General features: G+C 40.7%; 3 protein-coding genes across 5 annotated transcripts; 2 read left to right on the forward strand and 1 right to left on the reverse strand.

The window, feature by feature from the left end:
• Window positions 1-1,163: 1,163 nt before the first annotated feature.
• LOC108601989 (ras-like protein family member 10B) lies at window positions 1,164-11,808 on the reverse strand. The gene is given in 6 exon segments (XM_017989983.1): window positions 1,164-2,232; window positions 2,305-2,372; window positions 2,455-2,568; window positions 2,638-2,751; window positions 7,510-7,632; window positions 11,233-11,808. Coding segments are annotated over 6 exon segments (936 nt in total). The 5' UTR covers window positions 11,608-11,808; the 3' UTR covers window positions 1,164-2,090.
• Window positions 6,129-6,772, forward strand: LOC108601990. 3 transcript variants are annotated; one of them, XM_017989984.1, is made up of 2 exons: window positions 6,129-6,569; window positions 6,623-6,772. In XM_017989984.1, exons 1-2 carry the CDS (start codon window positions 6,146-6,148, stop codon window positions 6,760-6,762), a joined length of 564 nt encoding a protein of 187 aa, XP_017845473.1. In that variant the 5' UTR covers window positions 6,129-6,145; the 3' UTR covers window positions 6,763-6,772. The 3 variants fall into 3 exon arrangements, with proteins under 3 accessions (XP_017845473.1, XP_017845475.1, XP_017845476.1); XM_017989986.1 differs by having other exon boundaries at window positions 6,635-6,772; XM_017989987.1 differs by having other exon boundaries at window positions 6,640-6,772.
• Window positions 11,809-20,102: 8,294 nt separating the features above from the next.
• LOC108602170 (casein kinase I) lies at window positions 20,103-21,650 on the forward strand. The gene has a single exon (XM_017990206.1). It carries the CDS (start codon window positions 20,197-20,199, stop codon window positions 21,298-21,300), a length of 1,104 nt encoding a protein of 367 aa, XP_017845695.1. The 5' UTR covers window positions 20,103-20,196; the 3' UTR covers window positions 21,301-21,650.
• The last annotated feature ends 6,247 nt before the right edge of the window (window positions 21,651-27,897 follow it).

Here is a 27,897-nt window from a genome sequence, read left to right on the forward strand (position 1 = left end):
ACGTACTAACACTTAAGGGATAGCATACATATTTAAATCGGTTTTCAGCGAAAGTTCTACTTACTCGTTTTGCTCTTAATGGCTGAGCATAATTTTTTTTATAGCATAAATCAAGTGAGTTTTTATTTGTTGTGAAAAATCAATGAACACATTTTGACAAGTAAGCGAATATGGGTGTCGCTAAAATGTTTTCATATTTTTTATTATTATTTTTAATCAGTTAACGGTATGCGTGTATATATGGTATGTTTGTATGTATGCCAAGTATATGTATATATATATATATATATATATTTTATCAAAGCCACAATGCTACTAATTTAATTATAGTATATGCAACATTATTTGAAATATCCATTGATGTTATTGCCTAATATTTTACCCTTTAATTTAACTCAATTTTATTATTCGAGCTTTACCAATTACATAGCATACTCTCTATATAGATCTTAGCTGTGTGCTCTGTTGACTGACTTCTTAGATTTGTTTTAGTTGGTTTCGAGTTAAGTATAGTAGTTATAGCTAAAGTTCTTGAAATCTCTATGTACAAAGTCAGCCTTGATTGCTTTTCTTTCGCGTGTTGTTTGAGGTAAAGAAAGAGTACAGTATAGTGTTTACGTAGTAGTGTGGTGAGAGTCAGTTTTTGCATCAGCTTTTCAGTTTATTTGAGCAATTGGAAAACTAAACTGTTACCTAACTAATTGTTAACAACGCCTGAACCTGAACTATAACTTATTGTTTACACTAAACATTAGAGCACGTGTGTTTGTTGTTGTTGTTGTTTTTGTTGTGCGTTTTATCAAATATCTCACTTATGGTTTTGTAATATTTAACGTTTAATTGTATGTATTAATTATTTAAGGCTTTATAGCTGCTAGTAATTTTGTATTACATTTATACTTGACTACTTCTCAGATGGGAATTGTGTATTCGAATGCAGCGCTAAAATTCGAACTTGTTTGTTATAGAAATTGTTTAAAGCCAACAATACGTATGCTTATTATACAAATGTTTAACAAAATGCTATAAACTAACACTAGAAAATGTTCTCAAAGCGATTTAGGCAGTTTTCTTTTTCGATTGTATTGCTGTGCGCCAAACAATTTCTACAACAATAGAAAATTTCTTAAATATTCAATTTAATTTTTTATAACATACTTGGTTTTTATTTATTTGTCGAGCTAATCTTAAGTTTAGTTATGTTTCATACTTGACTTCAAACTGACTTTGGCGTCTTAATAACTAATTCTTGAAATGATCACAACGTTAAAGTATGCATGTATATATTTATATATCTATGTATGTGTATATACGGCTTATATAGCTAACATACTTATAAATATACCAATTAACACTGTCGGATTCTCAAAGATTCAATTTTCGTTTTCGTTTCATTTGGTTTTATAAAATGTATTGTAAATTATGGTGGGATTAATTGCCTATTTACGTACAAAAACAAAATTTTGTTAAAAGAAAAACAAATTGTAAGTGAAATATTTGTTTGCATCGACAGCTGGCACTACTACCGGCAGGCTTAAGCGGGCTTCGGGGCCTTGTGCTTTGTGTATGCTGCATAAATGTTGCATGCTGCAGCTGCACGTTGCTGTTGGGGCTATTAGCGTCATTTGCATGCGCAAGACCGTGAATGTCAAAAGCGTTTAAACAAAGCAGTCGCAGTCAGTGTTATGATTTAATAATGAACAACAAAAGATGCTTAAGCGTATGGCCGACAAGGGAAAGGCCATCTAGAAAGCAACTAAGAAGTTTAGCATATATATATTTGCATATATATGTAGCCTCAAATATGCAAGAGCCGGAGCAGGAGCAAGAGCAAGAGCTAGCGTTAGCGGTGGGGGCACGTGCAAAGTTCGTGCCATTGTTTTTATGTGTGTTTCTATGTGTATGTGTGTGTGTGTCTATGTGTGTTTTCATTATAATAGTTATATATGCTAAGAAGATTGCGCATACGCCCCAGCGTCCCAACACAACCCCCCCTGAAAATCATAATCATAATAATAAGAATAGCTCGCAGGGGTATAACGCGCTAGAGATCAAAATGTTTGTTGCTTAAAAAACTTATGCAGCATTTGCTACAGTATTGTACAGCGTCCTTTATTCCTAGTTGATTGTGAATACTCAGCGCCAACAAGAGCGCTGCCAGCGCCAGCGCCGCCAGTCACACCACTGCAGCCCATTAGCTCGCGAAAAACGTCGCCAATTTTGTAGTTGTATCTGCAGAGAAATAAAAAACGCACATAAAAAAAGTTTAGCAAGTGCTGCTGGACGCTAGAGGGCGCTACTTACTGCGCAGAGCACTCGACATAACCGCAGCGCCAATGTTTGCGCACCAGCGTCGAAATGTCCTTGAGCTCCTGTTAACCATGGCAAAACGAAATGAAATGAAATGAAATGACATAAAATAGTTAAGGCATAGCAGTAGCTTGCTTTGCTTACCTGCGAGTTGGCCTGCACATCAGTCACACTATCAAATTTATTGCCAACCACAATTATGCTAAAATCACGATGACTGAAACTATCCAAGATTTGATCTCTCATCGAGCGGCAGTACTGCGCGAAATTCGAATGGCCACCAATGGTCATTAGGCAATTTTCAATAGATTTCATTTTATGGCTCACCTGAAACGTTTCCAAATTGCCCATGTCATAGACCAGCACATAGGCGTGCACCGTACGCAGCCCCAGCGGATGTCCATTATTCCATTCAGCAAAGTTATCAGCCGGAAATCGCTTCTGGCAAGATATGGCGGCGACCCAATGCCAATTGGTTTAGTGTTTGTTTTTCATCAGCGCATATTGCCAGCGAGCAACATATGTACACATTATATACACATACACACATATATATGTATATATATATATAATATTGCGTACATGTGTGTCGTTATGTCAGTTGCGTCAGCAAACGTTGTCGTTTTGTTGTTGAGTTGCGTTTTATTTGTGGAAGCGTATGAAAAGCAAATACAATTGGAAAAATAAAAGCAGCATTTTATTTTACTGATTTTCATATTTTTGGCAGCATTTCAATTATTTTTTGTATTAACTTTAATTAGTATTAATGTTTTAAAAGGCTTTTGTTTTATCTTTTGCCACACGGCATGCGGTGGGCATAGTAATTGTTATTAATCTGACACTGCGGCTGCTGCTGGCAAACTTAATAGTAGTATATTTACAGTAATTTGTACAATTGTGGTTAATCGCTGCTTAATGTTGATTACAGGTGGCAATTAGTTTAAACACTGCATGATATTTAAAATTACAGCAACAACAATAATTGTTTTGTGTGCTTCCCATTCAAGCATCTTTTGCTTTAAGCACTAAGGCGTTATTTTCCGCTGCTCTCTCTCTCTCTCTCTCTCTTTCTCTGTCATTATTGCACTCGTAATCGTGTCCCACAAGACAAATCAGTGCCGAGTCACACAGGCACACGCATACAGCGCTAATGAGCAGGGCAAGAAAATGGCGCCCCAGGCCAGAGCGAGACAGCTTTATATATGAGAGCGTAAGTAAACGTTATAATTAAATTTACGCCGCAGCATTTAGGCGCAAACAAAAGTCAAAGGCCGACGAGACAGTGAAACAAGCGTGGGGCGAAGCAAAAGGCACAAGGTTAAGAATTAGAAATAGTAGAAGAGTCCGCCAGCCCGGCACGGCAGCAACCCGGCAGCACTTACAAATGACAGCGGACAGCTCTAGCTCAAGAGTCCGAGAGCTAGTACTTGGCGCCAGTCTGTCTGCCTTACCAAAAACGCTTTCATTCTTTCTTTCGTTCTTTCAGAGCTCCTTGCTGCTGTTTTACCCATTTGGTTACCGCCCTACTTGACGCTATTTTTGTTTGTTTGTTTATTTCATTCTGGCTGCCAGCCAGTAGACTCTTTTACTATCTTACTGCTTCCTCTTCTTCCGTTGCCTGCCTGCACTGTACAGTAAGTTAGCTAGATTTACGTTTTTGATTAAATTTCATTTAATTTGCGCTTTCTCCCCGCCCACAGTTGATGCTCTTATTATTGTAACTGTTTGTTGCTGATGTTTTTGTTGCTGCTGCTGCTGCTGTTTCTGTGCTTAATTAAGAGCTGTGCGTTCGTTTGAAATGTGAGCAGCTCGTTAAGGTTTGTACTGCTGCTTTAATTGTTGTTAGCATAGACTGAAAAATTGTTGCATTGCCGGCCTTGCTCTTCGAACTACAGGTTCAAGTTTAATAAGCCTATTTGTCAATTGTTAAGCCTAAAAGACACGCTTAATTGATTTATGCCGCATTTAAATATTAAAACCTGCGCGCTTTAGCATTTGTTGTGATTTAGTTTTATGCTAGCACTAAAGCAGGCTTAGTTCTAGGCCATTAAATTAAACAAAATGGCTGCACACACACAGTCGAACACACACAAACACATACGTAATACTTCTATGCTCTCTATAAATTGTCATTTCAACTTGTGCTGGCCACTTAAAATAAACAATGACCAACTAAATGGCCTCCAACACAAACACACACACACACACACACACATACAAACATATACGCTGCTGCCAGCAAAATCTGTTGGCGAGTCGAATGCTGTTTGTACAAGTGGCCACCATTAAGGTGGACTTTGAGTTATGACTGCTAGGCATTGCACTTGACGATGAAAAATTCACCACAATAAACAGCAATTCAGCTTCCAAAAAAAGAAACGCAAAAAAACGAATACAAAACATGGTTGAGGCCTACCCTCACCCACTTGTGTGCCAGACAATAAAGAGGCAGCTATTTGGTCAGCACAATGGCTGGCAACAACAACAGCAGCAGCAGCAGCAGCAACAACAACGACCAATTCTATATATATGTGTATGCATTAAAATATGTACTCGAAAACAAATTCACGCCAAAATGGACATGAATAAGTTGAAAGCCATTGAAAGCCTGACTACGGTGTTGTACTACAGGCAAGCATTGCAATTTGGGTCACTGGCACTGGTTTGCTCTTTCCTTTGGCTGGTGGTTAATATGACAATGGGGATTGGGCCTCACTGTCTCACCGTCTCGTCTGTCTAGCTGGCAACTGCTTTTTGTGCTGCTGCTTGTCAACTCTTTTAATGTGAAAAATTCTTCTGTTGCAGTTTGCTTGTTCATGTACACTTGTTGTAATTTTCTTTTTTGTGTTTTGTATTTTATGCTTTGTTCTTTTGTCATGCTGTGTTATTTATAGCCCTGGAAAAGGGTGTGTATAGGCATAGTTTTTCAGCAAGTGTAAAACCACGTAGCGCATAAAAGATTCGTCAAGTCCTTGCTCTGTTTTATTTTATTTCTCTTTTTGTAGCTGCAGCAAAGTCATCGCCGGATGCAGCTTGAGCGCAATGAATAAGGTCGAACTGCTGTCAGTTTCTGTGTGTGTGCTATAAATATTTTATGATTATTCAGCGCTGGCCAGGCAAAAATGCAAAACAAACTGAGCCAAGTCAAGCCACAGCTACAAGCCAAATGTCCCCTCCACCCGCACCCGCCAACCGTCTGTTGAGCCCCACATGGGCTAAACATTTTTGGTGTCAGTTTCTGATTTGCGGCTTTGTAAACTGCTGCTTAATTGCTGCTTGGACACAGCTCTGGCAACGCTGCAAGCCTTGTAGTTGTATTCACATGAGATGCTGTAGAATCAGCCATGTATAATAAACTGGCCACAACATAGTCATTCTCGCTCACACACATACACAGCGTCACAAATACATGCATATAAAGTATGGCACTCGGGCGCAAACTTTATAGCTGGCAATAATTGAGCTTTCATGCGCATAATAGCATCGTAAAAGGACTTGGGGAGAAAAAGTAGAAACCTACACGTGCAGCAATTTAAGGGCAATTAAAAATTTTTAAAGTTAAATCATGAAAACTAAAGATAATGGCCGAAAGCGTAAACATTTTGACAACTGATATTTGTACTGAGCATTATAGATGAGTATATCAGACATATTTAAGCAATAAATATAGATAAAGTAACAATGAAACGCTTCATTGTCTGAATAGCAACAATGTTGAACTGATAACTTCATAAATGTGTTTATTTGTACTATTTATTAATTAATTAATGATTAAACTTTTTTGAAGCAGAAAACGTAGGCATTGAAAAGATTGTTTAACATAAAAATCATTAAAATGGACAGCAAAAGTCTAATGGACTTGAATTTCGAATGCTATGTTGCCATATTTTCGCATTTGAGCCTATTGGATCAACTCAACTTGAAGAGAGCTTTTCCAGAAATACTACAGGAGGTATTCGTGTATATAGCCAACAACTGCTATGCCGAGATTCATCATTGCATGCTGCCAACATTTTGGGATTGGCGTGAATTCTTGAGTGCGGCTGGAGCAAACGTTAAGAAATGCAAATTGCTCGATATAAAGCAGTCTCAAGTTACAGTGCCCAAAAGCATTTTTTTGGTCTTACTTATTTTCTATTGCAAAAATATTGAAAAGCTTGAGGTTGTCTTTTCGGATGCAGCTATATGCCCTATTGATTTACTGGCAAAGTTACCAAAACTCAAGATACTGTCGCTGGCGAATGTTGATCAAGCTCATTGTAAGTCATAAAGAAATGCATCATATACACTGTTTGATAAATTATATGTCTAGTAAATGATCTAGGGCAGCTACAACAGGTGGAGCTCATAACCATTGCAGTAAACACGAATAACAAATATTTCTTAGATGTGAATTATTATCAAGCGATGCCTAATTTAAAATTTATATGTTTTACTGAGTTTAAATTATAGTTTATTTCATTGCAACTATGTTATTATATGATAAAGTTTTCTTCACTGTATAAATCTAAATTAATAGCTTGTAACTTGTAGATTTGGCAGGCGATAAAACCTTGTTAAGCTCGAGTAAAGCTTGCCCATAATTTTCTTTGTGGCTACCTGCTGCTTAAAGATAAACAACGCCCGTCGGGCTTTGATTAAAAATTTAAGCTGCAAGTGCAGCTGTTGCAAGTCAGAGTCTAGACATTACCAACAGCAGGCATTATCATCAACATCATCAACAAGAGCAACAACAAGCTTAAGTAAAGTAACATTAAACATGAAAACAAAAAATAACCAACCAAACTAAGTGAACTTGTGAATATTTATGCATCAACGCAAGCCTGGCAGCTGGGCCGCCTTCAGCTTGAACAAGCAGTCTGTGCGAATTTTTGCATAAATTCATTTAACTGATTTAATAAAATGTAACCGCAAGCAAGCAGGTATTGCTTCACAGTTTGAACAGGTGCGTGTCTGTGTCTGTGTGTGTGTTTGTCCATTTACTTAAGCCCTTGCCACAGCAACAGCTGCTGCTGCAGTAGCGGCCGCTGAAATGCAGTGGAAAATTGTGCAGTCGCATTGAAAAATACTATTAAATTTATGCAGCGTATAAAAATTAAAATGAAATCAAATTACAAGCCAAGTTGCCAGGCAGCTGCAGCATATTTTAAATACTTATTTCAGTTTTTTTTTTATTTTTTGTTTGGGTGGGATGCTCACCTGGGGCGGCACATCCAGTACTATCAGCTCGCGTATGCAATTGTCGCAGACCAAACAGTTTTTATAAATTTTACGACGCGTTGTTGTCTGATGAGTCTTGGGAAAGTCATGGTAGAAAAATTGCTGCAATTTAAGAGAAAAAATTAAATGTTGTAAATAACGATATCAATAAATTTTTACGCATCAATTCGAATACTTTTATTGAGCGAGCTCAGTTCTACAAAAGTTAATTCTTAGGCTACACATTAAATAAAATTTATTACATGTTGCTTTAAATGCGAAATACCTGGAATACTGCGCTTTCAATCAGTTCATTCTGAGTATTAAATCTTTGCGCGGATTTACATTTACACGCACACTCACACTCACACTCGCACGAGTTCACTGAATGTGTGCATGTGGTCTATTATTGTATGCGTATTTCTAGCTTATTAAAAATGTACATACCCGCAAAAGTGTGCTACGAATTTTGTGCTTCGTGCTCATGTATGCAGAAAAATGGCAGCACAGCATATGTAATATGTTATATGCTTGAATGTACCACAGCGCATACATTATACTAAATTATAAAAGTCCGGAAGCCATAGAATTTGCCATTTAAATTTATTTAACAGTGTAGTTAGACACACATGGCGCTTATTTTTTAGTGTAATTATTTGTAGCTCCAACTCAATTTGTCGTTAGCAAGCATTTGGCTTGGCATTTGGCGCATCATTAATCTAATCCTCAGCACGGTTTGTTTGCATCTTGATAATTCAACGATTTATAGCTGTGCATCAATTTGCTAAACGCGCTCGCTCTCCCTCCTTATCGCCTTCTAATATACAGTGCATTGGGTAAACTAGCAATAAATGGCGCTAATCAAATGAAATCCTCATCAAATGCAAGTAATGCATAATAAAAAATTACGCATACGCCATGCATAACCATTTGTATAATTTTACATAGCGCGCAGCGTAAAGTGCTCAAAAGTCTTTGGCCTCCTGGTTAGCTTATTTATGTGGCAGATAATGTAGCGCACTTTATGGGGCTACAGCAGACGCATAAAATGAGGCGCAAAGCCGTCCAGCTGTGCGGCAGGACCACGTTAAAGGAGTCACGCAAGGCCATCAATGTCATTCCTTATTCAATTACCAGTTCAATAAAAATAAAACGCAATGATATGCTACGGCACATAAAAGCGCTGCGACGGCGTATTCCCAACACTTATATACATACATCTTAGAGTAAGTGCTGCGTGTATTAGTGTATGTGTCTGTGTGTGTTATTTAAAATTACTTGGGTCTTCGGCAGGCATTGATGCTTTTAAGCAGCTGGCAGGGCAGCTGCCATTAGCTGGCCACTTTCGTTTGTCGCCCCGCTCGCTACTCTCTGATGTAATTGAATCGTAGCGAGCATAAATTGCAGTTGAATTTGCTGCGTTGTCGACAATGGCTCCACTGATTGACTGACAGTCGGCATTTGCATGTAAATTAGATTAGCGCTGGCGAAATGGCCAAATGATTGCCTTACCAACTGCAAACATGGACAGCAAGTTTAGCAATGATACCAATTGCCAATTCCAGGCTTATCGCGCCCCACACACACAGACAGAGTAACATACTCAACAATTGGCAATCTGTGCCTTTCAATGTCGGCAGACTGTAACAATATGACTTACACTTTACTTTAAAACGCAATCAGGCGTTAAATATCCTTTGAGCCTGTCACTCATTTCAGTTTGCTACATTGTTGCACACTAACTCACACACACATACACACACAGTCATTTTTCATAATGGTTTTCAGGCACATTTTTTTTCTTTTTGGGGCAGCCTCTTTTTGTGTTCCTTTTCTCTTTTTTTTAGGCAAAAATTTATTTTATGCCTTTGCCAGCGTGTCCTTTATGTTTGGGGCATTTTGCCTTGACGGCGCTGCTTATATAACCTGTGCCTTAAAGCTAACGCTTGCGGGTTAATGGCATCGTTTCGACCACGTACCGTAACGTAAGTTTGCCTCGTGCTGGGGGCTTTAGTTGCTAATATTACGAACTGGGCTTTGAGTTATGCACGCCTGAGAGCTTTTGGATGTAGCTGAGACGATGCTGTTGCTACTGCTGCTGTTGCAACTACCACTAAGCAGCAACTTGTGGGAGTAGCTTATGCGCTGACTCAGCATTACGAATATTGAGAGATTTGTGTGGGCAGCTGGAGCGCAGTATACGTACGTATATGTTTAAATATATAGTTGCTATAGAAGCAGTCAATGCCAATCACCACTAAGTTAATGTAAGCTATTATTGACTTATTGCGTAGATCCTCTAAGCACACACAGACACACACCGACACACACAGACAGACACACACTTATATATATTGTTAAACTTTGTGCGCAGCTGTCGCTCTGTCTGACCACAAAAACAGCCATTAAACAGCACGTAATTGATTTTGCAGCGTTTAAAATACCGTAAAAATGCGCAAATCTCACATTACACACAATAAAAGAAGCAACGTGGTTGGGGTTTGCGTCTGAGTGGGCAGCTAAAAGCATAAACACGTTTTAACTTTAGCCAAATAAATAGCACACATCCTACACACAGCTGTGCAGTGGACCCTCATAGACATTAAGCGCAGCTGCGAAAATGCCAAAGGGACAGCAAATGGCATACAACAAACTGTAAATAGTAAATAGTCTAATACTTACTTGCAACTGCCGATTGTCAGCTGCCAACTGCAGTTGTTGCGTTGCAGTTAATTGAATTAGCTAAGCTAGAGCTGTAATTGGCGCAGCAGCGTCAGCTCTTTGAAATAGAATATGCTGCTAGCAAGTTTCGACTGAAATTGAAATCATTTTGCTAAGTAAATCGAAATTGAAATTCGACTCGAGTTTACTTTATATATTTCGCTTGCGCTGGCAGCTGCTGCGAAGAGGTTTATTATTTCAAGTGCATGTACTTAGACTGCTGAGTTTGCAAGCAAAACGATTTCGATTACAATAATCGATAAGCAAACTAAAAGTTGTAGCCAAATCCAATTAAATACTTTGAGTGCTGTCATATCCTAAGCATGCTCTAAGCAAAGAGTATACGCAGCTGCGCTCACACACACACACACACACACACACACACATAGAAACACATTTTGCAGCACTTTGTGCCAAAGCCATTGTTTAATTACAAAAGATAAACCACAATGGATGCGCAACGTAGCGTTGTGATGCGATGTGCCGCTTTTGTAAATCAAATTAACGATGCTCTCGCATACGCTTACGCTTACGCATACGCTCACGCACGCAAATGTAATTAGTGTAGAGTAATGAAGCAGTGTCAAGCAGGGCAGAGGGAGGAGTGAAAGTGCTGGGTAGCTGGGTGTCAGCTGCTTTGGGTGGCTTTGGCCTATTAAAAGTTTGCTGCTAACCTGCTTAACTTTTTGGCTGCCATTTGGGTTGTACTCTGGTGAGGCATTAATAATGCAGCCAGCAGCTAAGCTGGCAAGTTGTAGCCATAAAAAGTGCAATGGGCATTATGCAAAACGCACTCGCACTCGAACCCAACAGTGGGCGTAGCATTGGGCGTATAGCAATGCAAATTCTATTAATTGAGAGTGCTTAGAGAGCGAAATTTATTGTATAAATAGTTGCAAGTGGTTTTCATTTGTGGCTGCAATAATGAAAACTGCACAACTATTTAAATATTTTCTTTGGCAGCACTCTATATACATTTAAATGTTTAATGTTTGCTCTTACCTGTAATATGCTTGTTTTGCCGACGCCAGTAGCCCCCAAAAATGCGGCTTTAAGGGGGCCCTGCAGCCATGGCGGCTCCGCACCACCCTCCAGAGTGATACGCTATGCCGAAATGCACTTATTTTGTATATGAAGTTCCATTTCAATTGAGATTTTTGTTGTATTTGCTGTTGCTGTTGGCTTCGCTGTCTTTTGTTGCGTTTTAGTTGCTTTGGAAATTGCTGCTGCTGCTGCTGTGCCTGTTGCGGTTTTAGTGTTGCCTGTTGCTGCTGTTGCTGTTGCTGCTGCTGCTGTTGCACCGACATAATCAACGCTTCGTGTGCTTCCGATCAATAGTTTCTTAGAGTTTGTTGGCGATATAGTACTACTCCACATTATATTGTTATTATAATTGCTTATATTATTGTTATTACGCTTTAACGACGCCAGCTTGAATGATTTTAATGTATAACGTTGCGGCAGAAATCAATTGGAATTGGTGGCTTTGGTTAAAGCTGCGCTTATAATAGTTGTTGTTGTCGTTGTTGTTGTTGTTGCTGTTGTGGCTGCTGTTGCTGCATTGTACAAGCGGCTTGCTGTTGATGATGTTGTTGTTATTGTTGTTGCTGACCTGCAATACAAAAGAATGCGTGCAAATGTTAGGCATTTATTTTCAGACTAGACTAATTTAAACCGACACTCAATTGTCTATTGGTCAAGTGGTCATAGCAGGCAGCTTTTGTATTAGATTTATTGCGATGCCAGCGGATATTGCGCATTGATTTTATGATTTCATTTTAATAACATAAATATTTTGTTGGCGCTGCTGTTTACACTCAGCCACTCAACCCAGCCTCCTTGCTTATAGTATTACCTATAATAAATTTCAAATTTCACATTTCACTTCCGCTGCACAACGGAAGTTGATTTCTGCCGCCAAATGCGGCGCCGCGTAAACGAAAAACGACAACAGCAACAATTCGCTGAGGCGTAAAAAATGTATGCCAATTTTGATCAACATTTTTACATGGACTTGGAGTTGGACTGGGACTGGCAACCTTTGTGCCTTAGCAGACAGCTAGCTTATAATTAGAAAAGTTTTGACAACGTGCCAAAAGAAAAGTAAATAAATAAATAAGCGTAGCGCAGCGCAACAGACAGCGTAGACTTTAATTTAGGCAATGCTTAACATGTTGGGCAAAAGTTTCAATGCCTGTTTTAAATGACTAATGAATGCGCATTTAACAGCAATTGAAAAATGAGCGCTGAATTGCTAAAAGTTCTACCCCAGCTAAATAAGTTGGCCTATTAGCTGTGTAGAGGAGTTCACTTAATTAGTTTGCTTGGCTTACAAAATGCCAAAAATTTCTGCATCTATCATCATTACTGACAGTCTAACAGTCTCACGCTGCGTATACTTAATGAATTTAATAACCGCAAAATTTTGGCAACGCAAGCAGCAGCAGCGACTGACAGCTCCAAAATAGATAGGCAGACAGACAGACAGCTAGGTAACGCTATTTTTAGACAACGTACAACTACAAATTGTGTGGTAGCAACAGCTGAGGGCTGTTGATTTGATTTGATTTCATTTAAGACGATGCTTGGGCGTGACATTAAACGCCAACGCACGCACGCTCACGCACGCACGCTCACGCACACTGAAGTTGTTTGACATATCAACTCGAGTAAGAAAAGTGCTGGGGCGTTGCAAAGCTTATCCTTGAGCAACTTTATACCGTAAACTTAAAGTAATTGTAGGCTAAAATTTCAATGCAAACTGCTCGCCATGGCTTTTGTTTAGCCAAATTACGTATACGCACACGTAGCATAATTGATTGATACGAGCGCCGTAAGCAACAAAAATAAAAATAAAGCAGCTTGAGGTGTTTGAGCGTGTGTGTGTGGGTGTGAGTATGAGTGAGCATAAATCTGTCAACTGAAAACTTGCCACTTGTGCCACATGTGCTACCTGGCTGCTACCTTTGGCTGCTGGCTGGCTGGCGACTGGCTGGCATCTGTATCAACATTACACAATTGCAGCTTGTGCGTTATTGTCTCAGTTTCACTTTGCTGTTGGATCACTCATGCCACGCCGTTTGCGCTGATTGTTGTTTTAGCAAAAAACAAGACAAAATAAAATAAAAAAATAAATACAAGAATGTTTACGCTGTCAGACTCATGGAGTCCATGCATAAGCCCAAGCTACAGCCGCCAGGCTGCCAGCCAGCCTGCCATGCCGACCATTTTTATGTCCTGCCCAACTGTCTGCTCTCGGCTTGTTTTCTGCTACTCCCACTGCCTCTCTGCATGTATTTGTATCTGGCTGCTATTGTTTTATGCCTTTGCAGCTCACTTCCGGTTCTTCGTTTGCCTTGCCTTGTTGTTTGTGTTTGCGTTAAACTTTGTTACTCGCTTTCGCTCTCTGTCTCTTTCTCTTGCTGCTTCTTTGTGCTGCGTGCCACTCAAATTTTATTGGTTTATTTATTGTTTTTAGAGCAACTTGCCACAGTTGCTCTTACTGTTGTTGCTTTTGCTTTTGTGGTTGTTGTTACTTGTCTGTCTTTGCTTTATGCGTGGGCGAATGCTTCAACTTATTATGTAGTGCGTTAAGCGCTCCACAAACGCAAGACAATCAATTAAAAGTTTTACACTTTTTAATTACGAACGCCTCTGCACGTTTCACTGAGATCTTTGACAATGCCACTGTCTGGGGGTCCGCTTACCAAATTGCTTTTCACCCAACAGCTGACGACCGAAATTGCATTTTGATAAAGTTTTTTGCCTGCTTTTATTTTACAAATGTGCTTGTGCTTGTGTGTGTGTGTGGTGTGTGTTTGAGGCTTAGCTGGCTTTTTTGCATGCAAATCAAACAGCTGTCAAAGAAGCAGCCGCTCTTTGCGTGTGCTCTGCTGCCAAATTCTTCTGCCTGTGTGTGCACATTGCAAACTATTTTGGCTTGTAACTCTGCAAAAAAAACCAAAAAAATGGCAAACGGGCGCAGCAGCCGTAAAGGGAACGCCTGTTATGCAAATTTACGGCTGGGCTGCGTCAGCGACGTACGATAGACGACAGAACGGAAATGAAATGTGTGACATTTGCTGCCAGAAAATAAGCAGAAAAAAAGAATAAGGCAAAAGGATATTGATTTTTGCTACCAAATAAGAATTTCAACTAAAGCATTTTGTTTGGCACAAGTGAAAAGTGAAAGCAGACACAAGCTGACTGCTATGCGCTCCAGCTGTTTTATAAATTTGCCGCTTGAATCTATAAATATCGCACACTATTCGCTTTATGGTTGATAAAAATTTGTTGCTCGCCATTAGGGACCACCTGACGCGCTTAGTTGTTGATGCCGTCGCCCACGCTCATCTTTGCTGAACAAAGCACAAGATACAGACAAAATACTTAAGCACTGTCAATGTGTTTGGATTTCGTTGATTTCGCTTAAGCATACAATAGAAAGCAGCGGGCGCAACTGCAGGAGCACTTATGCCTGGGCAAGGAACACAAAACGTTTTACTCCCTTTTTTGCATACATTTGTCGTAATGTCAAGCACAGGAAGCAGCAAAGAGAGCGCCAGTGCCGTGATGCGTTAAGTGTGCGTTTTGAGTGCTCAGCAAATACGAAAACGTTTGCCGTGGCTTACCGCGATTCTTCGAGTTGGGAGCTGGGAGTGGGAGTCAGTTTCTCAACTTGAGCACGCGCCAAGGCATTCGATGATTTAACTTGACTGCAAGCAACTCTAGCTCATGAATTTTTTGCGTTAACTTTTTGCTGGCGCTAAACTTCGAAATTCGAGTTCAAGTCTTAAGCTGCAGTCAGCTCAGTTGAGCAGCGAGCGCAAGAAGAATCCACGCTTTATGTTTATTTAAGCGTACAGTACTTTGCGTTTTCCCCTTTAACTGAAAAACTTTTCCAATATTTCAAGAAATACAATATTTGTGGCAGCAGCAGCAGCAGCAGCGTCTGGCTGTTGCTGTTGCATCTTAATATAATTGAGTGGAAGGAAGCAGCTTTAACCGCACGACTTAACCAAGCCGGCGCTGTGGCTGCTTTCAGATTTAGAGGGCATACATATTTGTGGCATTGCTTTTTTTTTTTTTTTCCAATGCTGTGTTGCTGCATGAGTGGCTGCTAAGCCCTTTTAAGTAGGCTATGAATTTTGATATGTTTTTTGATGGCTACAAAAAATGCGAGCTATTTTTTTTTATAGTGGCTAAATTGTGTCAGGAGTAAAATAATAAACTATGACGCACATATTTTGCATAGCAGCACTCTCTGCTGTCGAGAGTCGAGCACTTTTAATATGATGACTTTGGGCTAATGCGCAAAGTTTCTTGGGGCAACAACAATTAACTGCATTACAATGAAACTACAATTTGAGCACAATTATTTTGCTACCTGACAGCGCAACGCAATGAACGCCAAGTCATAAAAGCCAAGCAGCCAAGCGGCAAATGGCCACAATGCAGTCATTAAGCGTTACAACGTGTGCTCCATTGCTCGGAGAGGATTATGTACGTGCCGGTGCCGGAGGCCAACATTGACTGGCCAAAAAATAAACAATACGACAGAGAGACATAACAGCTAGACAGAGAGACAGCCAGCCAGCCAGCCAGTCAGACAGGCAGACTGCCAGCAGCAGCAGCAGCAGCTGACATGGGGAGCTCGCACGCTTAATAAATGAGCACAAACCAACAGCAGATGTGTGTACAACAATTTGAGCATGGACACGCGCGTGGCTGTCAAGCCAGAAATCAATAGAATTACAGTTGGGTGTTGATGAGCTGGATTCATTTGACAGGCGTGTCTGGCGCTACGTGTGAAATGCTCGCCCGCCCTGAAGTGCGTGTCGACGACATCGAAGGTGCAAGAAAGGGCAAAAATCGAAATAGTTGAAGTTGACACGCACAAGTCAAGCCAATGAAGGACTTCGTTAGCAGTTGTCAGCGATGAGTCTGGGCATGTGTGTGTGTGTTTGTATCCTGTGCGGAAATTACGCATATCCTTTGTGCAATTACTGATAATGCTGCAAAAGAAGCCAAAAGTGCAAAAACTTGCAACAACAAATTGCAACTTGTGACAAACAATGACAAAAAGTTTTGCGCTTAGTTAATAGTTAGTTGGCATGCCTACCACATGCACACATATAGACCGAGACACACACACATAGACAGACATAAATGAGCGTATATTTTTTATTGAAAGTTGTGCAGGCAAACAAAAGCTCGCGCCTTTATCAGAAATTCAACGAGGCTTGGGCTAATGTCAACAAATGGAATGTCACTCAGCTGTGGCTGCCAGCTTTGTAGTAAGCACATAAACACACACACACACGCACACTAGCTCAACATTGTGATATATGTATATAAGCTTATGCAAAATTAAATCATTAAAATGCAAGACAGATGAGTTGCTTTTCCCTTTCTTATTTTTTACTTAAACTGTTATGCGCACGAGTTGAGATACAAACACACACACACACACACACACACACATACACACGCAGACATACATGATAACTGGCGTGCCTGTGCCTAAGTAGATATTTCAACGGATTCTCATGGCGACCAAGAGATAAAAATATGCTAAAGGAAATTTAAAACGTTTAAGCAGCGCATGAAGGCAGCAAGCAGCTTGGTTGACATAGCAGCGCCAAACGACTTGTAAAAACCAAGAGCCACCCCCACATAAAAGCAAACACACACACACACACGCAGCAAAACACCTATGTATGTGTAGCTGTGCTCAACATGTGACGCCCACAAATTAAAGACATTTAAATCAGTTTGACAGCCCACGTAAATTTAATGCGCTGAGCAATTAAATGATAAACATAAACTCTAAACATAGACTCTAATATTAGAACTTATGTTCTTCCTGCCATAACTTTGCACTAATATGGATGGATAAACAACTTGGGATGTCTGGCAAGTGCTTTTGTTTCGAATGCTATGGCAACTTGCGAGGCTTTGTTTACTCTTGTTCGCTTTTTAAAATGGCGCCGCTCCTTTGGGATATCCCCACTAGTACACACACACACGCGCACACTCACACAAGTGCAGTACGTGCTCTATGGGCAGGCAGCTGAAAAATTAAATTCTAGTTACGCCTATGGAATTTAAAAATAGACGCACACCCACAAACAAAAAGAAGAAGCAGTAGCAGTAGCAGTGGCAGTGGCAGTGGCAGCAAAGGCGTGTTGATAGAGCTCAAGACGTGGGCGTGGCAAAGGCCATTGAACGTGTGCAAATTGCCAAAACGCGTCAAAATTATGTTGAAGTTGTACGTGACTGGCTGCCGAGCTACAAATTGAATATGCATTTAAGCAATTGCTTTACAACAGCAACAGCAACAACAACAAGTAGCAGCAGCAACAAAAAATAAAAAAGAAGACGAACATGTTACTTTAAACTAAGTCCAAGCTTAAAGGCTGCTGCTTATAAATAGAAAGTCGTTATGTAGCAATTTCAGCTGATTGTTTTCAACAGATTGGAATTCAATTAAGAATATAATACGCCCAGTTGAATCTTTATATTTTGCCATTACTAAAGGTAACATCCTTGGCTGTCTCGCTCGCTCTATCGCTTACTCTGCTCATGTCGCTTTTAATGACTTTTTGTGCAAGCATATTTGCCTTGTGGGCAACTTTGGCTCCGGCAACAATGTCAGCTATTTTTTGGTTAATCAGCTCTGGCTCCACACCATGTAGTGACAGCGCGAAAGAGAGAGAGAGAGAGAGAGGGCTGCAGGGCATGGCCATAGCGCAGTGTCAGCATGATAATTATAAATTTCATTATGATTACATTGTTGAGCTACAAATTGGCAGCCACAGCACACTTGACTGACATTCAAGTCAAGCTGGTAGCAGCAGCAGCAGCACCAGCAGCATTTCAACTAATTTGCAACTCAAGGCGCGCCAAGAGTGCTCGTTAAAATGTTTGAGTGCTTGGCAAGAAACATAAACCCACCGAAAACCCACAAATCTGCACATGTCTGCATTTGCCAGATTGTCAGCGTTTGTGTATGGCTAAAAGCTATAAAATTATAGGCTACAGCTCCCAAGCAGAGAATTGAAATTTAAATGTTGTATAACTGTTAAAAACACCAACGCCTACGAAATGGACTTGTCCTGCCTGCGAGCAACAAAAGTTGTCTCAATAAATGGCAATGCAATTTATCACAACTCGAATGTAGTTATTCGGCACGTGAGCCCAGTGGCATAGCATACAACAAGCTATCAATGTATCTTTATCTGTGTTTTGCGGACGCTTCAATGTGTTAGTGACAGCATGTAAATGATGTGACTGGCCCCGAAAAAAGTTATCTCTGTGGCAAGCAACAACAAGAACAACAAAGTTGCATGCATAAATAAGCAAGTTGTGGCAGGGCAGTGAAAAATACACAACAACGAGTTTGAAATATGCGAAACATGTGCAAGCAATTTGCTCATAACCTTTGACACAATGTTGTGCGCTCTCTCATTCGCTTGAAACTTTTAGCTTCAACTTGAAACTTGAGTCATTGATGCTGCAAACGGAGACATAAACTGTCAACAAATCACTCAAACTGACAGCTATGTGGCCAGGCTGGCTCGTTGCCTCAACCCTTGTACAGCCGCCCGCCCGAGTATTCTTATAATAGTGTCCTTTTCAGTCGTGCCACTCAGCAGCAGCAGCAGGGCTCGTTATTAAGCGGCTTAAGTGCAGCTAGAGCATAAAGCATACGCCTAGTAATCCATGCTGCTAGTGGGTTGTTGTGGCAGCATTTTAATTAAAATTAATGCGCCATAAGCTCTAAATAAATGCCACATCCTTAGCAGCAGCGCTCATAAGCCCAGGCATTAATGTGCGTATGTGCACCTACACGCACACACACACACACATATATATGTGTCACATAAATAAGCAGATCCCTTTGTTTAGGGTTTAACGCTGTTGTTGCCGCCGCTCTATGCAAATCAGCCAAGCAAAAAGTATATTAAAATTGCCGAGTCGGCAGTTTATATAATTTTATTACAAGCTTTCCAGCAGCTTAATATGCAGATGAGTATTAATTGCAGTGCTTTTATTTGTTGGCGCAATAACTATAATCAAAACTGCCACTGTATAGTGAACGAAAAATGTTAAAACTCGGTTATGCCCAGAGCAAATTTAATAGTGCGTGTTTGTAAACAATTTGGGTCATAAATCTAATAAACTTAAAAGCGCCTATGCCCAACCGAAATGCCAACAACAACAACAGCAGCAGCAGCAGCAGCACAGAAAGATAACAGTCAGGCAGAAAGGCTCCCATGCTGGCAGACTGGCAGGCAGTCCTTTGCCCTTTACAGTGCAGTGCATAGTTATGTGCAGAGCAGTTGAACGAACATAAATAAATAAATAAGTTGGGCCACACGATATAAGCCACACATACCCAACGCAACGCTGGCAAAGCAATTTAATTGCAATTGCAACGTAAGTCTGGCAACGTTGCTGATATCTATCGTATGGCAGCCTTCGAGGGGTCAGAGAGCCAGGTTGCCTAATCAATTTACAAAATTAATCAATTTGCTGGCAGCGAGGCAGCGAGGGCGTATGAGTGATGCATTATGAACTGAGCTGAGGCTGCATTGCAGCATCGACAGGCTCCAACCGACTGCAGTTGATGGCAAATAAAAGGCAGAGCAGTGTAGAGCGTACAATTATTTTGCCATTAAGATGTCTGAGTGTGAAATTGAGTTACGTTTGCCAATACACAACAAAAGCAATTTGTTGTTTGATTGAACTTTGAGCTGTGGCAGTTGAAGTTGCAATGGCAGTGACTGTGTAACTCATGCTCAAATCGATTGGCAGATTTGTTGCCCAACTCAGCACTCGCTGCATATATATTGATATATGAGTTATATTTTCTATCCGGTGTGTAGTATAATTTATTGTTTGTGACAACAGATTTTCCACACAAGTCATGTGGAGCGTTTCCAAAATAGTTTTCAACTAAACATGGCTACGCGTGTAGCTAACGACAAGGGCAAGCAGCGGGCAGGGGTGACGACGCCGCCGCCGACGCCGCAGGCTGCGGCTGCGGCTGCTAAGCGTGGCAGATTGTGTGACATTATCATTGGCGGCAAGTATCGAATCTTGAGTCCCATTGGCAGCGGCTCGTTTGGGGAATTGTATTCAGCGGAAAATGTGGAGGATGGCGACGACAAGGTGGCCGTCAAGCTGGAGAGCAGCAGTGTCAAGTATCCGCAGCTGCCGCGCGAGGCAAAGATCTATAACATTTTGCGTGGTGGCTTGGGCTTTCCAAAGTTGCGTTACTTTGGCACCGAAGGCATCTACAATGTGCTTGTGGTGGATCTGCTGGGGCCCTCACTAGAGGATTTGCTGAACTTTTGTGCGCGCAACTTTAGTTTAAAGACCACATTAATGCTCGGCCTGCAGATACTGGCGCGCGTCGAGTATTTGCATATGAATTGCCTGCTGCATCGTGACATCAAGCCGGAGAACTTTCTGATGGGCCTGGGCGAGGAGCGTGCACGTGTGTTCATGATTGATTTCGGACTGGCCAAGCGCTATTATCGCCCACGCACTTGCACTCATATCACGTACAATGAGCGTCATGAGCTTGTCGGCACTGCACGTTACGCCTCGGTGCGTGCCCACTATGCGGAGCAGGGGCGGCGCGATGACCTCGAGTCTGTGGGCTACTTGTTGATGTACTTCCTGCGCGGTCGTCTGCCCTGGCAGGGCATAAGCGCAGACACGCGTCGCCAGAAGTACGAGAAGATAGCCGAAAGCAAATCCACGCTGCCGCTCAATGTCCTCTGCTCCGGCATACCCACAGAGTTCTACATGTACATGAAGTACTGTCGCAGCCTGCACTTCGAGGAGCAGCCGGACTATGCCTACTTGCGACAGCTGTTCCAGGTGCTCTTCAAAGCGCAGCGCTTTCTGCACGATTGTCTCTATGACTGGGTGGACATTAAGCAGGAGACGGCCGACGAGTTTCAGCAGCGGCTGATTGATGAAGAGGAGCAACAGCAGCGCAAAGCAAAGTATGAGCGTCGTTTGAGCAGGAGGCGACATATAGACGTGCCACGTTAATTAACTCGCTCAGTCACTAGCGCTGCAGCGTATACAGTTTTGTGTGTGTGTATGCGTGTGTGTGTGTGTGTGTGTGAGTGGGGCGTGTATAAGCTCTTTGTTCATCAAATCAATGGCTTTTCGCATAATTGGCTGTGTTGGCACGCACACACACACATACACACACGCACACCTACATACAAAAAGTTGGCAAACTTTTGCTGTTTATCATGGCTGAGAACTGAGACAGAGCGCTCTGCACTTGAAATACTCTACAAGTCAACCCAAATGCTTTTATTGATTATATTGCATATTGGCTTATTCATTTTTTTATTTCTTAGCCCATCCTAATAAACTGCTTTTATTTTGAATGCTGATCTAAGTTCTGGTGTAAGCTTAAGTAAGTGTATAAACTCTAGTCGGGGTTAAGCCAGCTGGCGTGTTAATAAAAGGGTTAATTAGAAGGCAAGTCAAGGCGTGTTGGAGACGCGACCAAGCGGCAGCTGCAAGCCAATCCCCCTTAGAAGACGTTGATTATAAGCACTAGCTATAAAGCAGGTTAGTCCTCACACACATACACACACACACATGGTGACTTTACTATTTGCTGCTGCCCTAAAGCGATTTCTTTGAGCTCTGCCTGCACATATGCGCTATATACTCATGTGTGTGTTTGTGTGTGTGCATAAATCTATAAATAACTTGGCTTGCCACACGTACACACACCCAACTAGCCACACCCACAGGCACCGCAGTCGGTATCGCTTTGTGTTTGCGCTTGGCTAAGCATGGGCTTGGGATTTGGGACCGAAATCTAGCCCAGGCACTAGCACAGTTGCCACGACTTTGGCGCCCAAAAGTAGCCGCATGCTGTTGCATGCCTAATGGCAAATGTTGCACGCACACACACACACTAATAAAGATTCAGTCAGTCGGTGCTGTGAAGCATAAAAATATTTTGGCAAAGCATTTTGAAATTAAGTTTCCTTTTTTTCTTTCTTTGTTGCTCCCCAAAGTCAGCTCAACAAAAATGGCAACAAATTTGTATTTTATTTATAAGCAATGCGCAGTGCTCAATGTCCAGTCATATGGCAGGCCGTACGAACTTGCTGACATTCAAATTGGTCACTTAACGCAAATCGCTGCGATTTGCAGGTCAATTGAGATTTGAGATTGCCAGATGACAAATGAACGCCTGCGGTATGAGGCAAAGTTAATGTTCTAAGCTGCCACAAATGTATAATGCATTAAGTGGGCAATGGCTTAAAATATTGTGGCTATATGGCGTATGCGTAATGTGTGTATGATTGATGTTGCCGGCAGCTGCTTCATTTAATCAATAATTTCCATTGATTTACGCAATTGCAGTTTGTTCGGCAAACAAGATTTTAATTAAGTGCGCCTAATTCGAGGCTTAACAATTAATTCAATTACGTACACGTTCATGTAAATTGCCAGCAAGCAATTATAAATAAGCCGCAATATACCAACGTGTGTGTGTTAATTAAAATTTGTTGGCAAGCGGTGAGCTGTTTGCAAAAAATTATGCAATGCCAAGAGAAAATTTGCTGCTGCCACAACGCGCTAAACGACTTGGGCAATGAATTACAAGCTTCACTTGGCTGTTAATTATACAACACATACACATGCACACATGTTTGTGCGTCAGTGTGCAGTTAAGAGTTGCGCTAACGTATCGTTAGCATTAATTTGCATATGCTTGCCAAGTAGCTGCGGTTGTTGCGCAAATTGGTTGCCAAAAATTCGAATTCTTGCTTTAATGTCAACAAATTTTTTGCATTCGGAGCTAAAGACAAAGCTAACGCAAAAATTTAAAGCAATTCAAATAGTATTTAGATGTTTCCAAAACATAACTTCTTTAAATTATTACAATTCTTCGTATATAATTTAGCATAAACCCACAACTTATTCGCTTTAGAGCCAATAATAAATTATATATAGTTTCAGCCAATAATAAAATATATCTAGTTTCAGGCAATAATAAATTATATCTAGTTTCAGCCAATAATAAATTATATCTTGTTTCATATTTATTTCTTAATAGCACAAGCATTAAAAACGATAAAGTGTTTATTAAATTCAAAATGAAATTTCTGTTAATTCTAATTGCTCTTAAGCCATTAAATTTGTATAGTTATATTTAATATTTCAAACGCTAACGCTGCGAACATAAGCTCATAAATTTTTGGCTGCAATACGAACCGCACACTCACACACACACATGCACACATGCAAATCTAGAAACTGCTGACTTTCATTGCATAACTTTGGGCGCATTTGTGGTTTTGCTATGCCGCTTGTGGCTTCGTGGCCAGCAGCTGTTGTTGTTGTTGTTGTTGTTGCTGCTGCTGCTGCTGCAGCTGCAAATCAGTCATCAGTGCTGTGGACGTATTTTGCTATTGGCTGCGCTGATAAGCGTCCGCAATTCTGTCATAACGTTACATGTGTCGTATGATTAATGTGTCCGCATTAAGCTTAATGCTTTTAAGTGCGCATTAATGTTGAACCATTGGCCCGCTTTTTGGCCTCTGGGCTATGCGGCACATTCTGCGACTGTTTGACAGCGTTAATGCAATTTGCGGCAGTTGTGGACTTAATGGCAAATTGCGTTCGAGCTTTAGCCTTCGGGCCGACTCATGCGGTTGGTCATGCATTTGCAATTTGCGAGCAATTGCCAATTGCTGTTGCCACTGAAATCGTTTGCTTCACTTTGATGCATTAATTGTATTTCAAATTAAATGATTTTAATAATTTTAGAATATTTTAAGCCTCATAAGTTAAAAGTCTACAGATTCTTTTAAGTTTTAATGTGTTAATTCTTGTAGCTGTAAAACTATTTAAAAGTTTTTGCACTTTGTTCAACTTTAAGTTATTAACTAAATTAATTATTTAGTATAAATGAGCTTAACTGCAAAGTCAAGCGAACTTAAAACAAGTGCCTAACTTTATTCATAGCGCAAGCTTTGCTTTGTCTATTTACAAAAGTCATTTGCTAATTAGTGGAATATTTGAAGAGTGGGGCCCACTTGAAGGACTCAGCACACAGCTTAAAGCTAGTGGGCGCTTGAATTGTGGCTTTGATTGATGCGCTAATTGAACGTTTAGTCAGATAGGCAGTGTAAATATTGATTTTATTGACACACTTTTACAAACTAACCACAACACAGCACGAAAATAAAAAAAAAAGTGCCGAGTGTCACAAAAGTTTATCTAAAATTGAAGTGTTGTTGTTGCTGTTGTTTATTAAATCTATTTTTTCAGTTAGTTTTTTTGTTGGTTTTTTGACATGCGCGCAACGTCAAAAAAATCACAAAAAATAGCTCTAAATACTCTGTATGTGTTCGGACTATCAAACCAATCTCTAGGCAAACAAACAAACAACAAGAACAATGAAAAAACACTTGACAGCTTTAGAGTTTACTTTTATCAGCTTTTTTTTTTTGACAGCCACGCCCACTGCGACCCTTTTTAATTGCCTTACACAGCTTTGCGTTGCACGCGCTTTTGTTTATCGCTTGGAGCTAAAATTAGCTGAGAAAAACCCATTTGCAGGACTATGTGTGCCTTTGTCAATTTAAATTGCTTTGATTGTCGCCGCTTGCTTAACAACTTGAACTAGAGCTATTCTATCTTTCAGCTAAAGCTCACGTGCATGCATGGATTTCAAAGTTAAATTCAAGGTCAAGGCAAGGCGAGTCACTACCTGTTTCTTGTTCTACCTGCTGTTGTTGTTGTTAATTTTTGTTATCTTGTTGGCAGGTTTACATATGCACAGCTGTTGTTAGTTCACAGAGAGAATTAATAATGCATACAACATTTGCTGCCTGCAATATGTATGTTCCTCTCGCTCTGACAGGCTAAATACACGCTGTTTGGACTCGGCCGTAGTGCTGACGTGTCTCTAATTAGAAATGAGGCCTTAATAGTATATGCGCTGTGAGCCCAACAAATGTTCAAGTTCAATTAAAAATGTCAATGCCTATCAATTGCGTTGCAGTTATTCAGTGCAAAGTAAGCCCAATGTGAATATTTATTTAATACTGCTAAGCCTTAGTTACGCTAGTTTTAAAGTGCCACAAAGTTTGCACAAATATTTGCTATCAATTTCCATATCCAACAAATTCTAATTACTTTGTGCTTACTTAGTACTTGCTACAGCATAATAAACTGAAAAGCTTTGCGTGTGCCGCACAGCGACGATAGCGGCAGCATAATTTCAAAAGCAAATACTTCAAACAAACAGTTGGACTGCCGTCTGATTTAAATTTTGCAAAGTACAGCAGCAGCATCAGCAGCACATAATGGGTAAACAATCAGACAAAGGCAACATGCAACAAGCTCTGCCAATTGCAATCTTTTTGCTGCTTTGATGATGCTTTGTTTGGAATTGCTGTTGCCTTTATTTGCATTGTTGTTGCAGTCAGCGTTTGTATTTGTTCGAATTGTTTATTAAAACTATTTTTGTTGTTATTGAGCTTACAGTGTGTGTGTGTGTGTGTGTATTTATTTTTTTAGTCGCATTGCGTTTAAATGCCTGCGTCTATGCGGCGTATGCGCAACTTTAGTTTAGCCTAAGTGCACACAATGCTCAACATGCACTCTCGCATAAAACTTTGACTCAGCAAACTTGCAACTAAACAAAGTTACCAATGCCTTGCTGCTCATGCTGGCAAAACTTGGTCATAACACAGAATTGCGAAATGCACACGAGCCAAGGCCCAAGTAGTTAGATCGCTTTGTGCTGACTACAACTATTGTCTGGCAATTGTCAGACATTGGAATTGTTGTCAATTATAAGATGAATCTGTGGCACGTGCCACATGGCAAGCAGCTACATATACATATACATATATATACATAATTCCATTTCATTTAATTGCCAGCTAGTCTGGCTCATTGCCGCATTACAAGCTTAATACGTCAGCACGTAGTAGGTGCGGAGCGAAGATTAATGTAGCCCACGCTGCCTGCGTGCGCTGCTTATACATTTTTAATAATTAATGCAGAAATAATGATTTATGCAAAGTCTGTGTTGGCGCTGGCGCTGGCGCTGGCGTCGGCGTCTGCGGTTCGGGTTGGCCAGCGACTAACCGCCAGCATGAATATATAGAAGACATAATGGCAGAGAAAGAGCAGCAGGCGAGTGAGAGAGCTAAAGAAATAAGGCAATAACGAGTGGCGGAAGCAGCAGAAGTAGGAAAAGATGAAATTTCATGGCAAGCGCAACTAACCTTTTGCGATTTCTGCTGCTGCTGCTGCTGCTGTTGCTGCTGTTCCTGACGCTGTTGATGATGTTGCTGCCACTTGCACTGATGTTGCCGCCACACGGCTGGCAGTTGTTGTTATTATTGTTGCTGCTGCTGCTGTTATTGTTGTTGTTGTAGTTCCGTTTCCGCTTATGCTTTGTTGCTTGTGTCGTCACTGTGTGCATTACACGCCCGCTCTACACACTTGCCACACTCACTCACTCACTCACTCACACACACACACCCACGCACACACACTTTGCAACAAAGCAGTTAATCCATCATCATTATGAATTTTTTTTTTATTTTTTTTCGGTTTTTTGTTCTTTTTTATGCTGCTGTTGCTACAATAATTTGGTGTTTTTTTTTCTTGAATTTGCTTTTTGGCTTTGCGTTGTTTTTGTCACATTTATGTTTGCTGCTTGTTGTTGCTGCGCGTTGCTGCAATGTTGCTGTTGTTGTTGTCGCTCTGGCCTGTTGGCAGCAGCATAATATCGTTTGGTTTTTGTGTATGTTTTTTGTTGTTTGTTTTGTTAATGTGGAATAAAAAACAAACAAAATGTGACAATGCTGCAGATGCTGTTTGCTGTTGCTGCTGCTGCTGCTGCCGCTTGGCCGATAGAAAGGGTTTCGGTGTGAGGTCAAAGGTTGCACGTCGTGTTATAGTAGCTATTACATGTGCTTATCTTTCTGCAGCATGAGGCGCCAACTTGTCTTGCATTGTTAGCTACAAAAATTACACAATTAGCTGGCTAAACAGCAGAAACAACAAAGATAACATATTGTTGTTGCTATTGCTGATGCTGTTGTCAGTGCACAACATGTTTTGCTTTGTTTTTAAGCTAATGCAAATTTAATTAAATTTTAATTGCGGTTTGCTTTTGTTGGCCATGTTTGTTGTTGTTTTCTCACGCCTCAACGCTTTCATAGCATACTCTGGGCGCTGTCTAACCACAGTCTCTTAATGCTGACAGCTGCTTGTGCTGGTTAAAATTCTACTTAATGTACTCTGCTTTGCATGTCCACGCCCACCACAAACAACAACAAACACACACACGCACACACACACACACATGGGTAAAACTTTTAAAACACAACTGTTTGTTTGTGTTTGTAGTTGCTGTTCACAGTTGGTTTTAGTTAGCTAATTAGCTACAGAAATTGCAAATTTGTTGGGCGTTGAGCTGCAGCAATAGCAGCTGAGCTCCTCCTCACTTCCTCACTTTCAATTTCAATACCCTAAGAGTATTTAGAGCTTATAACAAGCCAAGTCAATAGCATTGCAGCGATTACAGCAATGCAACAGTACTATTGTTGTTATTTTTGCTGCTATAGTTTATGCTAGGAAGCT

The sequence above is a fragment of the Drosophila busckii genome, chromosome 3R, assembly GCF_011750605.1.
Source record: "Drosophila busckii strain San Diego stock center, stock number 13000-0081.31 chromosome 3R, ASM1175060v1, whole genome shotgun sequence".
Classification (NCBI taxonomy): Eukaryota; Metazoa; Arthropoda; class Insecta; order Diptera; family Drosophilidae; genus Drosophila; species Drosophila busckii.